General features: G+C 46.0%; 1 protein-coding gene across 1 annotated transcript in view; it reads left to right on the top strand.

Moving 5' to 3' along the window:
- Positions 1-12,280, top strand: part of UNG (uracil DNA glycosylase) — a 12,466-nt gene extending 186 nt beyond the window's left edge. The window contains exons 2-7 of the mRNA XM_021706088.1: positions 16-298; positions 1,062-1,157; positions 5,171-5,268; positions 5,865-5,953; positions 7,560-7,738; positions 12,005-12,280. Coding sequence (XP_021561763.1) covers positions 16-298; positions 1,062-1,157; positions 5,171-5,268; positions 5,865-5,953; positions 7,560-7,738; positions 12,005-12,145 — 886 coding nt within the window. The 3' untranslated portion in view covers positions 12,146-12,280. The remainder of the gene's footprint in view (positions 1-15; positions 299-1,061; positions 1,158-5,170; positions 5,269-5,864; positions 5,954-7,559; positions 7,739-12,004) is intronic.
- The last annotated feature ends 2,200 nt before the right edge of the window (positions 12,281-14,480 follow it).

Raw genomic sequence — 14,480 nt, 5'->3', positions numbered from 1 at the left:
CCGGCTCCGCGACAGGGGCGTCTTCCGCCGCGGGCCCCTGGGCTGGGGCCGGAGGCTGCTGGTGACCCGCCCCTGCGGGGCTTCCTCGCAGGCCGGCGCCGCCAAGAAGGCCCGAGACGGGCCGGACGTGCCCGGCGCGCAGCCCTCCTCGCCGCTGAGCGCCGAGCAGCTGGACCGCATACAGCGGAACAAGGCCGCGGCCTTGCTCAGGCTCGCGGCCCGGAACGTGCCCGTGGGCTTCGGGGAGAGCTGGAAGAAGCCCCTCAGCGGCGAGTTCGGGAAGCCGTACTTCATCCAGGTGAGCGGACGCCGTCCTGCTCCGGAGGCGGGCGTGGCGGCCGCCGGCCCAGCCCCCGCGTGCGGGGCGCGACTTCCGTGGGCGCCTCGGCTCCCTCCTTTAGCGCCCTTTCCGCGAGAAGGGGGTGGAACCGTGCCTCGGTGTTTGGGGTACGCACGATGCTTTTAAGAGACGAGGTGTTGCTTTTTTGCCCGGGCTTGTCGCGAACCTGTGGGCGAGAGCGATCCTCCCGCCGGGGCCATGGCGCCCGGCCAAAACGAGAACGCCCGCTGCGTGGGTCGGAGGCTGTTTACAGAACTCGTGGGTGAAAGCCACAGCATTCCCCGCCTCTCGTACCTCAGTTGTGAATCCCACTTTTTTACTTGATTAGAGTTGTTACTGACTGTGAGATGACACTGTGGCTTCTTTTAAGAAGCCACTTTCTCTGCTATCCAAGAAAGGCTGGCGTGGTGAAGCCAGCCGGCAGCCTGAGTGGAACCTGGCGTGGCCTTTTGAGAAGAGAAGGGGCTGTGGCACCCTCGGAAAACTAAAGCCGCCTGGCAGATCGACTTTAACCCAGCTGGGCAAAAGACGGAGGGTGGAAGTTGATGGGATTGAGCCACTAAGGTGGCGGGCAGGTAATGATTTTGTTGCTTTTCTAAAAAATTGGATATTAAACGTAGAGCTGGATGATGCGCCAAATAACTTGCTTTAGCAGCTTTCTTATTAAGTTCTTGTGGTTAGGTGAGAATGTGGTTTTAAGTCTATTCTATCTTTAAATCAGCTCATGGGATTTGTTGCAGAAGAAAGAAAACGTCACACTGTTTATCCACCCCCACACCAAGTCTTCACCTGGACCCAAATGTGTGACATAAGAGATGTGAGTATAGGTTGCTAATGAATTTTATTAGGGGGAGGGAATCAGATAGTATTTCTTTTTCTCTTTGAGTTGGAGTCTCACTCTTGTCGCCCAGGCTGGAGTGCAGTGGCACACTCATGGCCATGGCCACTGCAGCCTTGACCTGCTGGGCTCAGGCGATCCTTCCGCCTCAGCCTTCCAAGTAGCTAGAATTACAGGCCACTACGCCACCACACCCAACTAGCCTTTGTGATTTTGTTTTTTGTAGAGATGAGATCTCACCAAGTTGGCCAGGCTGGTCTCTCTCTTTGCCTCCCAAAGTGCTGAGATTACAGGCTGACCCACCACACTGGCCAAATAATATTTTCTAATTAGAGACACTGGAGTTTAGCCACAATCCGTAATTTGGTAGTAAAGAAAACACCGAAATTGTGAAGGTTTGGCTATTTCAGTCTATGTTTGCTGTGGTTGTTTTGTTTTGTTTTGTTTTGAGTTGGAGTCTCACTCTGTCACCTAGGCTGGAGGGCAGTGGCACGCTCCCCTGCCACCGCAGCCTCGACCTGCTGGGCTCAGGCAATCCTTCCATCTCAACCTTCCAAGTAGCTGAAACTACAGGCACACTCACCATGCCCAGCAACTTTTTTGTCACCCAACTTTTTTATTGTAAAGATGAAGTCTCACCAAGTTGCCAGAGCTTGTGTCGAACTTGTAGGCTCAGGCAATCCTCTCATCTCAACCTCCCAAAGTGCTGGGATTATAGGCGTGAGCCACCGCCCCTGGCCTGTTTTTAATGTTCGCTATGTTATTTATGCAGCAAAGAAAAATGTGTACATATTCCTTATTTCTGTATGCCCTCATATCTTGTTATTCCATTAGTCCCACCTTGATTTGACCACTGTTCTTATAGTTGGCACATTCTTTGTTTATTTTATTTATTTTTTTTTTTGAGTCGGAGTCCCAACCTCCCCCTGACTGGAGTGCAGTGGTACGCTCAGAGGCTACCACAGCCTTGCCCTGCAGGGCTTAGGTGATCCTTCCACCTTAGCCTTCTAAATAGCTGGAACTATAGGCATGTGCCACTATGCCTGGTTGAGTTTTTTACTTAATGTAGAGGTGAGGTCTTGCCAAGTTGCCCAGGCTGATCTCAAACCCCTGGGCTCAGGCAATCCTGTCACCTTCCAAAGTGCTGGGCTTATAGGTGTGAGCCACCATGCCTGGCCATAGTTGACACTTTGAGCTCTTGATTTCTTTGCCTGAGCAGTTTTGGGATTCTGTTAACAAATCGCTTTGCTCCAGTTTGTCCTATTTAGCAATTGTTGATTGGTGGCTCTCATTATGTCAGTATGCTGTTCAAAATCTTGTTTGTGGCCAGGCGTGATGGCTCATGCCTGTAATTCCAGCACTTTGGGAGGTGGAGGCGAGAGGATTATCTGTGCCCATGGGTTCAAGACCAGTCTGGGCAAGACCTCCTCTCTAAAATATATTTAAAAAATTAGTAGGGAGTGGTGGTGTATGTCTGTAGTTCCAGCTACTTGGAAGGCTGAAGTGGAAGGATCGCCTGAGCCCAGCAGGTTGAGGCTTTGGTAGCCATGAGTGTGCCACTATTCTCCAGCCTGGGTGACAGTGAGACTCTGACTCTAAACAAACAGATAAACACAGTCTTGTTTATGGCCTCTTCCAGTATGAACTCTTTGAGAGCTGAACATGCAAAACTCTCCTCAGATATAGACATATCCTACCCCCCAGTATTACCTCTGCCTCTACTTTTTCATTCCAGAGTTGGACAGTGTAGCAACCCTGCCCATTTCTGTCTTGAAAACCAACTGGGTCTGTCTATGGCACCTCCTTGAAGTCTGTTGCCCACTACCTCTGTGATCTGGTTAGTTTTCCTCTGAACCACTACAGTATATTTGGTACCTGCTTATGCTGAAGGCGTTAGGTTTTATTCTTACTGTTTACCCTCCTTCATTTTGTAAGCAGGGGCAGGAATCTTGTGATTTCATAGACAATCTGTTAAATCAAATAGAAGCCAAATAGATAAATAAGCCATCTTGATAAGGCAGCCACACCCAAAAGTTAGAAAATTTCACAATTTTAATTTTAGAACAAGAACTTGCAGTGTGGTTCCTATGGTTGGTTTGTTTGCCTCTTGTGTTTTTGTTTTTGTTTTTTTGAGCTCGAGTCTCACTCTGTCGCCCAGGCTGGAGTGCAGTGACACGCTCACGGCCATCCCAGCATCGACCTACTGGGCTCCAGCGATCCTTCTGCCTCAGCCTTCCAAGTAGCCAGAACTACAGATGTGCACTACCATGCCTGGCTAGTTTTTTTTATTTATTGTAGAGACAAGGTCTCGCCAAGTTGCCTGGGCTGTTCTCAAACCTGCAGACTCAGGCAACCCACTGGCCTTGGCCTCCCAAAGTGCTGGTATTTCAGGCTGAGCCACTGAGCCCAGCCTGTTTGTTTTTTGAGTCAGAGTCTCACTTTGTCACCCAGGCTGGAGAGCAATGGCACAATCATGGCATACTGCAGCCTCAATCTCAGCTTATAGCTGGGATTAAGGTGCATGCCTCTATGCCTGGCTTATTTTTTAAAATTTTTTTGTAGAGATGAGGTCTTGGCTGTGTTGGCTGGGCTGGGCTGGAACATCTGGGTTCAAGCAATCCTCCCGCCTTGGCCTCCCAAAGTGCTGTGGTTACGATCGTGTGCCATTACATCTAGCTGTAGCTCCTAGGTTTTGAAGTGAAACTAAGTCCATTAAACTTAGTAACTACTTTGCTTCTTGTTTGAAGGGTCTGTTTTGACTACTGATGATGGATATAAACAGGGAAAACGCAAAAAAAAGACGTACTAAGCATAGGAGGCTGGGATGAGCCCAGGGGGCATCTTTGAAGACCAGCATCTGGAGGGGCGGAGAGAGGTTAGGTAGCTTGCCCAAGATCCTCCCTTGTCCAGGACTAGAGGCCCTGAGCCCAAAAGCTTTTCTGTGGAGATGAGTTGCTTCACAGAAGAGAATATGCCAGCAATAGTATACTAGGGCACCAAAGGGTGGGACAAGTGGTCCCCAAATGCCTCCTGGTCATGGGAACATCTGGAGCTGTGTTCTGAAGGTCAAAGAGTACATCAGATATGGAGGAAGATTGTAAGAAAGAACACCATGGGCAGAAGCTTGAGAATGAAGGTGAGATAGGCGGGCACCAAATCGAAAGGATGAGCTGGCCTGTATTCCAACAACTTCTGTGACGGGGACCTTATTACCTGTGCCTTTTGCCACCTATTCCCATGGCCTTTGGGATCTGACCTTGCTCACTTCTGGCTCTGTCCACTAGATGATATAGGGAAGCTGGCACCCTCATGCCGCGGGTGGGAAATTTGAATTGCTTTAGCTCGTTGAAAAGTCACTGGGCACATGTTTGTGAAAGTTTAACATACACTTACCCTTTGACTTACACCTCCGCTGTTAACAGAGCTGTGCCATAGAAGTTAAAGCAACAGTGTGTGAGGATATGTGTACTAGGATGCTTATTGCAATATTTTTTGTAATGGAAAACATTGGGAAACAAAGCTGATGACTGCCCATGAGTAGCAATTGAGCACTCTGTTGACAAAATATACAAAGTAAGGAATACAAGATGTAGGGTAATGTGTCCAGTAACCCCAATTGTATTGTTAATTAAAAATGGTTCACTCTGTAGGGGATGAGGATGACCAGAAAGCGGTTGTACTTATTACAAGGACATGTTCACTTTTGTAATTTGAAGAATGAAGGAGATGAAGGCAAAGTTGACCCCAACTTGTTTCAAACATATGTCAGAGAAGAGGATGGGGCAGCGCTTAGGGTGATTGAGTGAAGGATAATTTGGCAGTGGGAAGTGATGGGCTGAGTCAGTTACTCCCTCTTGGGGTTCTCAGTTGTGTCAAGAGGGGGCCCTCCTTCTTGTGTCCTTTTGTGTAGGTTGTCAATCTGCCAGGTATTCATTTATACTGCTTACATGATAGTATTGTTTAATTCCTTGCCACCTGGTGTTCGTTCACAGGTGAAAGTTGTCATCCTGGGACAGGATCCGTATCATGGACCCAATCAAGCTCATGGGCTCTGTTTTAGTGTACAAAGACCTGTTCCACCTCCACCCAGGTACATTTGCTTAACAGGTGGCTCCAATCCAGTCGTGATTCCTTTCAGATGTGTACTTTGCAAATTACAGATGGGACAATTTAGGGGAACTTTTCACTAGCCTTGGAACTGGATTTCTCAATCTCAGCATTACTGACATTGAGGCGAGTCATTCTTTGTTGTAGGGGAGGGAGGTTGTGATGCCAGGAGCACCCCTCTTCTTGTGACAATGAAAATTGTTCACACATTGCCACAAGTCTCTTGGGGGGTGGGGGCTAATCATTCCTGGTTAAGAACTGCTGCTTTGGAGGATTTTGTATATAACATATAAATATGATAACCATATAAAGGTAGAAACTAAGAAGGGAGGGGGGCTTGTAACTGATTTACTTGGTTCTTCCAAAATGCTGTTATTTAAATGCAAATGAAAGTCTTTGGCAGATCAACCTGTCAGAAGGAGTAGTAGAACACGCTACACTCATCAGTGTAGTATGTTCCATTGTCCTCTCCAAAGGCTGGCTGGAACCTCTAACCTTTTCATACGTATCTTGGAGGTTACTGAGCTTCAATGTTATACTAAAGAGTCTGGTTTTTTTTTTTTTCTGGCTTGCTTTCAGTTTGGAGAACATTTATAAAGAGCTGTCTACAGATATAGATGCTTTTGTTCATCCTGGCCATGGAGATTTATCTGGGTGGGCCAAACAAGGTAAGCCACCCACTGCTAGATAGGTTTTAGACTGATACCTACAGTCTTTTTTCTGTCCTGTTTGTTTGTATTTTTAAAGGGTTGCCATAAAGAACTAGAGAGCTCGAATAAAATGGCTAATTTATACAAGTGAAAAAAATGTATCTCTCAGTTTTATCCTACAGCCAATGTTTTCTTTCATGTTTTAGTTATATATTTTTTCACAATTGTTAATCTTTTTTATTTTAATAACATATCATACCTTCTTAACTATTCTTAAGATTTACCTTCTTAACTATTTTAAAGTGTCTAGTTCATTAGCAGTAAGTACATTCATGTGGTTGTGAACCATCATTGGTCTCTCTTTTTTTTTTTTGAGTTGGTGTCTTAGGCTGGAGTGCAGTAGCATACCTGTGGCCACTGCAGCCTTCACCTGCTGGTCTTAGGCGATCCTTCCACCTCAGCCTTCCAAGTAGCTGGAACTACAGACGTACGTTACCATGCCCGTCTAATTTTTTGATTTATAGTAGAGACGAGGTCTCACCCTGTTGCCCAGGCTGATCTTGAACCTGCAGACTCAGGCAGTCCGCTTGCCTCAGCCTTCCAAAGTGCTGGGATTATAGGCTTGGGCCACCGCACCTGACCAGTCTCTTTCTTATGTAAGCCTTTTTTTGTTTTTGTTTTATTTTTCTTTGTTTTAAAGATGAGGGGGTGGTACAATTCGGGTTTAAGTGTACAAATGTTCATTATGCAGGTACTCTTGTTGATAAGGTATGCCTCTCTCTCCCCTGGCAGTTTGCCTTAACTGCCAATCCTACCCCCTCTTTCATGTTTTAGTTGTAATTTGAAAGGCAAAAGTTTGTCCCTTGTGAATCTACTTCACCTAACTTAGACCACTCCAAAGGTGGCCTTAACTCTGCTCATTTTGACACATGGGTTGTGTGTGCATTGTTTTAATACCTATCTAGGAAACTTGCTGTTTCACCAGACTATCTACAACCAGGAAAAGGAAAGAATTTACTCTGGTTTCTTGTAGTTAGATTTTTCATTTCTGGAAATATTTTGGCCTTTTTTTGTGTTCTGATGTTATTTGGTATCACTTAGGATGTTTTCTCTCTCTTTTTTTTTTTTTTTTTTTTGAGTCAGAGTCTCAGAGTCTTCGACATGCTGGGCTTAGGCAATCCTTCCACCTCAGCCTTCCAAGTAGCTGTAACTACAGACGCATGCCACCATGCCCAGCCAATTTTTTGATTTATTGTAGAGATGAAGTCTCACCAAGAACCCAGGCTGGTCTCGAACCCCTGAACTCAGGCGTCCTCTCGTTTTGGCCTCCCAAAGTGCTGGAATTATAGATGTGAGCCACCACGCCCAGCCAAGGTGTTTTCTAAGATAATTCATTCTGCTGAGGGATCTAAGGTGTGTTCACTGCAACAAATTTGGAAGAAGCCAAAAGGGCAGTGATGAAAATAAAAAGCTCTCTAATCTCCTTGCCCACAGGTTGCCGCTGGTTGTGTCATAACACCTTTATGGCCTGTTTTGTTGGTCATGCATGTAATCCCTGTTGCTAGGTATCTGGGCTTGTTTGTTGGGGCCTACTTTTAACCTACATCTCCCCTGTGTGTTGTAGGTGTTCTTCTACTCAATGCTGTCCTTACTGTTCGGGCCCATCAAGCCAATTCTCATAAGGAGAGAGGCTGGGAGCAATTTACTGATGCAGTGGTATCCTGGCTGAATAAGAACTCGAATGGCCTTGTCTTCTTGCTCTGGGGCTCTTATGCTCAGAAGAAGGGCAGTGCCATCGATAGGGTATGTGGTTTTGTTCTGTTTTGTTTTGTTTTAGGTAATTCTAAGTCCTGGAAAATCCATGATAGTACGTTTTATTTTCCCTTAAAACTTATAATTAGGGCTGAGTTTCCCATTGAAAACAGCAGAATTCAGAAATTATAATAAGAGTGGTGAGTTGTGATGAGGAAAGCAACTGGCTAACATGTGGCTTCATGAAGTTAGTCATGTAAGCATGAACTTGTCATGTAAGATACAAGGTCCCTGGTTACCTTTCATTTAGCAAGCGATGCTGTAAGTGGTGAATACGGCACATTTCTGCTTCCAAGAAATTTGAGAGCATTTGGAAAACACAAAGTCTTCTACTTAATCACTAATTTAACTTCCTCATGAAAATATGATTAGTGATCATCATTTACACGAGGCTAATTGCAAACACCCAACACGACCAAACTGGTTGCTGCCCTCCCTGCATCCTCCACCAGCCTGCCACTTCTGTTCTCCACCAGCCTGCCACTTCTGTTCTCCACTCGCCCAACCCCCCCCCCACTGAAGCACTTTATACCTGGTTGCAGAGATCAAAAGCCTAAGTCATTCTTGAATTCTCTACACTCCAATAAATCCTGTGAACTCTGCCTCCTAAAAACATCCCAGTCCTGCTTTTCCAGTCGCCACTGCTGCCTCTCAGGGACAAGGTGTCTAGAGGTGATAGTGGTTTGATGGAGACTGGGGTAGTGGGAGGGAGAGGAGCCAGGAACAAGTGTTCAGCTCTGGCAACTGGAAGAGACATTGGGTTGGGGAGTGAGGGTGGGGGGAAGTTAGAGAGTAAATAAGCAAAGGAAGACTTAACTGAGGCCACCTAGCAGGTATATTGAACTGCTACCCTATGTCAGGGGCCAAGTTGAGTGCTTGCATCTTACTTAACTCTCACAAAGCCTTTGAAGTAGGAACATACTTTATCCTTGGATGAAAGACCTGAGGTCTGACCTGTATGAATGAAGGTCTGTTTATGTATGTGCACAAGAGTAATAAAATTCAGTCTGTTAGGGGGGCTTGTGGCTGACAGCTCTTGATTCAGTATGCTGATAATCTTTATGAAACATGGTTTAGTCCAAAAGTAAACAGTGATTAAAGTTGCTTAATCATTGAACCAAGTTGCATGTCTCTAGCCTAGTGTCTCACCTGAGCTCTCTATATAGTGCCTTCTTACTGTTGACCTATAAGTACATCAAATTAAACATTTTCCAAGTTTTCTTCTCCTTTCATCTGTCCTTCACTAAACTTGTTCCTCTGTACTCCCCAGTGATTAAAACCATCACCATTTAGTTGTCCAACCAGATACAATGCCATTCATGGTATCTGCCTTCCTCTCTTTCTCTCTGCCCTACCCATATGTAGTCATTCATATCTGGTTCTTTCTTCCCCTTCTTCTCTATCAAATACGTCCCCAACTAACCACCTTTGCCTTGGTTCAGGCCCTCATCTGTTCCTGCCTGAAGGGTTATGATCGTGCCTGGAAGGCCTTGACTTGGGCTGACAAACTGGTGCAGATAACATGGCCCCAGCCATCTTCTCAGCCATGACTCTCTGCTTGTAGCCTGACTGACCCGCCTGAACTTCCTCACCGTGCCCCTCTTTCCTGGCTTCCTCTGCATATCCTGCTTCCTCTGCCCAGACGGGTAGGTCCTGTCCTTGGGAGGCTGACGGACTTACCCTTCAAAGTTGTGCAGAGCTTTCATTTTCAGGGGCCTGTGCTGCTTGCATGTTTAGTACTTGGCGTGTGTACCCAGGAACTTCATCTGACCCTTCACAGTAACTTCATAAGCTAGGTGCTATTATTCTCAATTTACAGGTGAAAGTTGACACAGCCTAGGGTTGCAGAGACTTCCCCAACTTGCTGTGTTATTCAACTACTGAGTTAGCATAACTGGAATAGCTGGGCCTTAAACCAGTCTGGCTGCAGGCTCTGTGCTCATAATCACACTTGGCTGCCTTGCTTTCATTATCAGCCTTCCTGGACCGAACCCCCTTGAAGGCAGGGATGTTTAAGAAGCAATAATTTGCTAGTTGGTTTTCACATACAGAAAAGAATGAAGAGGAAGACAAAAATGGCCTATAGTCTGCCTGCTCAAATAACTGCAGTTAACATTTTAAAAAATCAAAGTATAGTCATGTGCCACATAACATTTTAGTCAACAACAAACCACGTATACAATGTTGGTCCTAGGGGATTATAATACTGCATTTTTGCTGTGCCTTTCCTGTGTTTAGGTACCTTTTCTATACACAGATTCTTCCCACTATTACGGTGGCCCACAGTATTCAGACAGGAATGTGCAGCTCTGGTTTGTGCCTTGTACCCTCGGTGTGTAGTTGGCTGTCCCATCTAGGTGTGTGTAAGGACCCTCTACAACAGTGGTTCCCAACCTTTTTGACATCAGGGACTGGTTTCATGGAAGACAATTTTTTCACGGACAGCAGGAGGATCATTAGGCATTACATTCTCATAAGGAGACCACAACCTAGAGCCCGCATGTGCAGTTCACAATATGGTTCACGCTCCTATGAGAATCTAATGCTGCCACTGATCTGATAGGAAGCAGAGCTCTGCTCTCTCCTGCTGTGTGGCCCGGTACCTAGCAGACCTCAACCTCCTGGACTCAAGCTATCTTCCTGCTTTAATCACATCTGTAACTGGGTCTATAGGCACATACCACCATGCCTATCTAATTTTATGTTTTTTGTGGAAAAAGGGTTCTTGCTATGTTGCCCAGGCTGGTCTATAACTCCTGGTCTCAAACAGTCCTTGTACCTCAGTCTTCCAAATCACTGGAATTGTAGGTGTGAGCACCTGGCCTAAAAATATTTTTAAATGAATTAATTTATTTTGAAGCTGGGCATGGTGGTTCATGCCTGTAATTCTAGCACTTTGGGAAATGGAGGCAAGAGGATTGACTGAGCCCAGGGGTATGAGACCAGCCTGGGCAACTAGGCGAGAACTCGTCTCTACAATAAATGAAAAAATTAACTGCGTGTGGTGGTGTGTGCCTGTGGTTCCAGCTACTTGGAAGGATCACCTGAGCCCTACAGGTTGAGGCTGTGGTGGCCACGAGTGTGTCACTGCACTCCAGCCTGGGTAACAGACTCGACCCAAAAAAAAAAATTTTTTTTTTTTTTTTGCTTTTTTTCCCACTTGATAACTTTTAGAGGTCACATTTCCACTTTATATTTTAGAGGTCGTAGAACTTTAGAAAAAATTTAGTCAATTTCATAGCATTGGATGTAAATTAGCTTTTAGGTGACATAAGCAGTATTACAGTGAACTGATCCCCTTATGCATGCATATTTGTTTCAGTACAGGTGGTCCCTTTCTAATGAGGTTCGACTTGATTTTTCAACTACATTGGTGCATAGGAACTGCACTTTGAGTATGCGGTCAACCATTGATTTTCACTTTCAGTGGTGGTCAGTAAATTACAATCAGAGTCAACACTTTTTTGTAAAATAGGCTTTTTTTTTTTTTTGCCTGACATAGGCTAATGTGAGTGTTCTGAGCATGTTTAAGGCATGTTTAGGGCAGGCTAAGCCAAGATGCTCAGCAGGTTAGATGTATTAAATGCATCTTAAACTAAACAACATTTTCAACTGAGGGCAGGATTTTTTGTTTGTTTTTCTGAGTTGGAGTCTCACTCTGTCGCCCAGACTGGAGTGCAGTGACACACTCATGGCCACCGCAGCCTCAACCTGCTGGACTCAGGTGATCCTTCTGCCTCAGCCTTCTAAGTATCTGGAACTACAGACACGTGCCACCATACCCAGCTAGTTTTTTGATTTATTGTAGAGATGAGGTCTCACCAAGTTGCCCAGGCTGGTCTCAAACCCCTGAACTCAGGCAGTCCTCTCACCTTGGCTTCCCAAAGTTCTGAGATTACAGGCTTGAGCCACTGTGCCCAGCCACACAGCATTCTTTAGTAAATACAACCTCAGCAGGAGAATTGCTGGAGAGTAAGATACGGACTGTATAAATTGCACAGAATTGCCAAATTAATGGCTGAGACTGATCCTCTTTGTGTATCAGAGCCTAGCAAAGGTAGGTAGTTGCCCTACAAATGAGCAAATGGATTTAACGCTCTAATACAAGTGCTGAATGTTCCACTTAGGCAGATGGGAGACTTTGAAGAGGGCAAAGGGGAATTGCATAGGGTCTTAAAATGCAGAAGCCACAGTCCTTTAAAAGAAAAAGCCCCAAATCTTTGATTCTCCACCTTTGATTCTCTTGTTCTTTTTCAGAAGCGGCATCATGTCCTGCAGACAGCTCATCCCTCCCCACTGTCTGTGTATAGGGGGTTCTTTGGGTGTAGACACTTCTCTAAGACCAATGAGCTGCTGCAGAAGTCCGGCAAGAAGCCCATCAACTGGAAGGAGCTGTGATCCTCACCTGAGGGGAGTGGGGTCTGTCGATGGATTTTGAGAAGCTGCTGTTCAAGCGTTTGTCAGTCATGAGGTTGAGCTGAAGATCTTCCTGTTAAATCTTGATTATTCTGTATAAAGGGGAAGAGCAACCAGGCTGCCCAGTAATGACAGCTTTATTCGGCCAGACACAGCAGAGGCCACTCGTGGACCAAATGCTTTTTTCTGTGATGGGGCTTCGGCCTAAAATATGCAAACTTCTTAGAAAACGGGGGAGATCTCACACTTGACTCTCTCCACATCCCTTAGCGTTATGGCTGAAGGGGGAAGTGTGCCTTTTGAAACAGCCACAGTTTGGTGTCTGCTGCTACCGTGAATGATCCGAAAGGCTCCCCCTTCCCAGCTCAGCAGACACTCCAGCCTTCGCCAGGTACATTGCCCTCTTGATCTTTCAAGGATGTTTTGCTAGTTTCTAGAAATCTGGCCCAGAAATTAGGGGTAGATTTCCTGATTATAGTAGAGAAAGATTCCTAAGGAATAATCTTGGTGTGAGTTTCAACAAATACACAGGGGCTGAGAGAAGTGAGCTGGGTATCGTTTATCCTGTTACTCCTTGGGTGTTTCATGGAATAAGCAGTGGGATTTGATCAAGGAAGAAAAGATTTTTAAGTGAGATGATTTTTTTTTTTTTTTTTTTAGTGAGATGATTTTCTCCTAGGGTTATCCCGAGTTGGGGATTTTTGAGGCAGCACAGACTGCCAAATGCTGTTTTTTTATGGACTGAAATCCCTTTGGGATATTTTTTTCTGCAACACTTGAAAGTTTTAATTTTTTAAAAACTTCTGCAGATATGTTTTTTTGCCATCTTTTTTTAAAGAAACACTTTTTACTGGGTCTGCACCTTCATCTTTTATCTTAGGGATGCTGTTTTTGCTGTTACCTTGCCTGTGAGAGTTTGGTAATAAAAGGTTGTTGAAGTTTCACTTTGGGCCGTGTCTTTTTTATGTCTAGGCCAAGCTGCGGCTGCCCTTGTACTTGTTGCCTGTCTGGCCTCCTGCCAGGGTCCCCATGACAACCTTTGCCTCAGGAAGAGCCGCCCTGAAGCCCTTGCTCCTTCCTCTCCACCTTCACTGGGTGGAGCTGCCTACCCTTGCACCAGGTCTTGGGAAGCCTCTGCCGCTTTCTGCCTGCAGCTGCGTCCAAGTGCTGTGGTGTGCCAGCTGGGGTCAGAGTTGAGACCCAAAGGGGCAGCTTCCAGCCTGAGAAAAACATTTCTTTGGGAGTCTTGACATGTTCATCAGGCCTGCATTCTGCCATGCCTTGTGACAGTCAAGGGGGGTTTCCCATACCCTCCCTCAACCAGTGTTTGTAGACTTGAGGTGTGATGCCAGGGCACTAGGAAGACTCCCTGGGGGTTCACTGGCCTGCTGCCCTGGACTCGGGTTATCTGGGTGGACTGTCAGGATGAAAGGTGGCATCCCTTGGTTGTCTGATATAGAAAGCAACAAGTACCATGAAGGGTTGTAGCAAGTGTGCTTTTACTTAAATGGGCAGGAAAGAATACATCCGGCAAGAACATCTGGACCAGTAAATGTATCATTTGTTGTTTTTTTTTTGAGTTGGAGTCTTACTCTGTTGCTCAGACTGGAGTGCAGTGGCCACTCCCGGCCATCGCAACCTTGACCTGCTGGGCTCCAGCGATCCTTCCGTGTATCATTTCTTAAGAGGACAAGGGTGTGGCGAACCTAGTATGGCTTGAAAATACTGCTTCTGGGCCTGCCTTATCTGTGAAGAGAAGTTTTTATGGTTCCCCTTTTTTTTTTTTTTTTTTTGAGTGGAAGTCCCAATAGCCCAGTCTGGAGTACAGTGGCATGCCTACAGTCACCACAGCCTCAACCTGCTGGGCACAGGCGATCCTTACACCTCAGCCTTCCAAGTACCTGGAACTGTAGGCACACAACCACACTCAGCTAATTTTTTTTTTAATTGTAGAGATGAGGTCTTGCCATGTTTCCCAGGCTGGTCTCGAACCCCTGACTCAGATAATCCTCTCACCTCGGCCTCCCAAAGTGCTGGGATTACAGGCGTGAGCCACCGCGCCTGGCGTCACATTTTGTGTTCAGTACACAGGCTTTCGTAGACAGGAAGCATTGTCAGTTTGCCCTCTAGTAACAGGTCTTCCCCTAAATATGCCAGTGGACTCCCTTACCTAAGGAGGCAGCAAAGGGTGCAGAGGTCCAACCTCCGTAGAGCAGGGCCTGAGGTGGGGAGAAGGAATGAGAAAAAGACAAAGAACAACGGGATTGGGAGGTCTCCTCAATAGGTGAGAGCGAGTTTATTCTCACAGCATGTTTTC

This window comes from Carlito syrichta, unplaced genomic scaffold, assembly GCF_000164805.1.
Source record: "Carlito syrichta isolate Samal-C Ts95f unplaced genomic scaffold, Tarsius_syrichta-2.0.1 Scaffold315133, whole genome shotgun sequence".
Taxonomy (NCBI): domain Eukaryota; kingdom Metazoa; phylum Chordata; class Mammalia; order Primates; family Tarsiidae; genus Carlito; species Carlito syrichta.
This window is presented reverse-complemented; position numbering and strand designations above follow the sequence as displayed.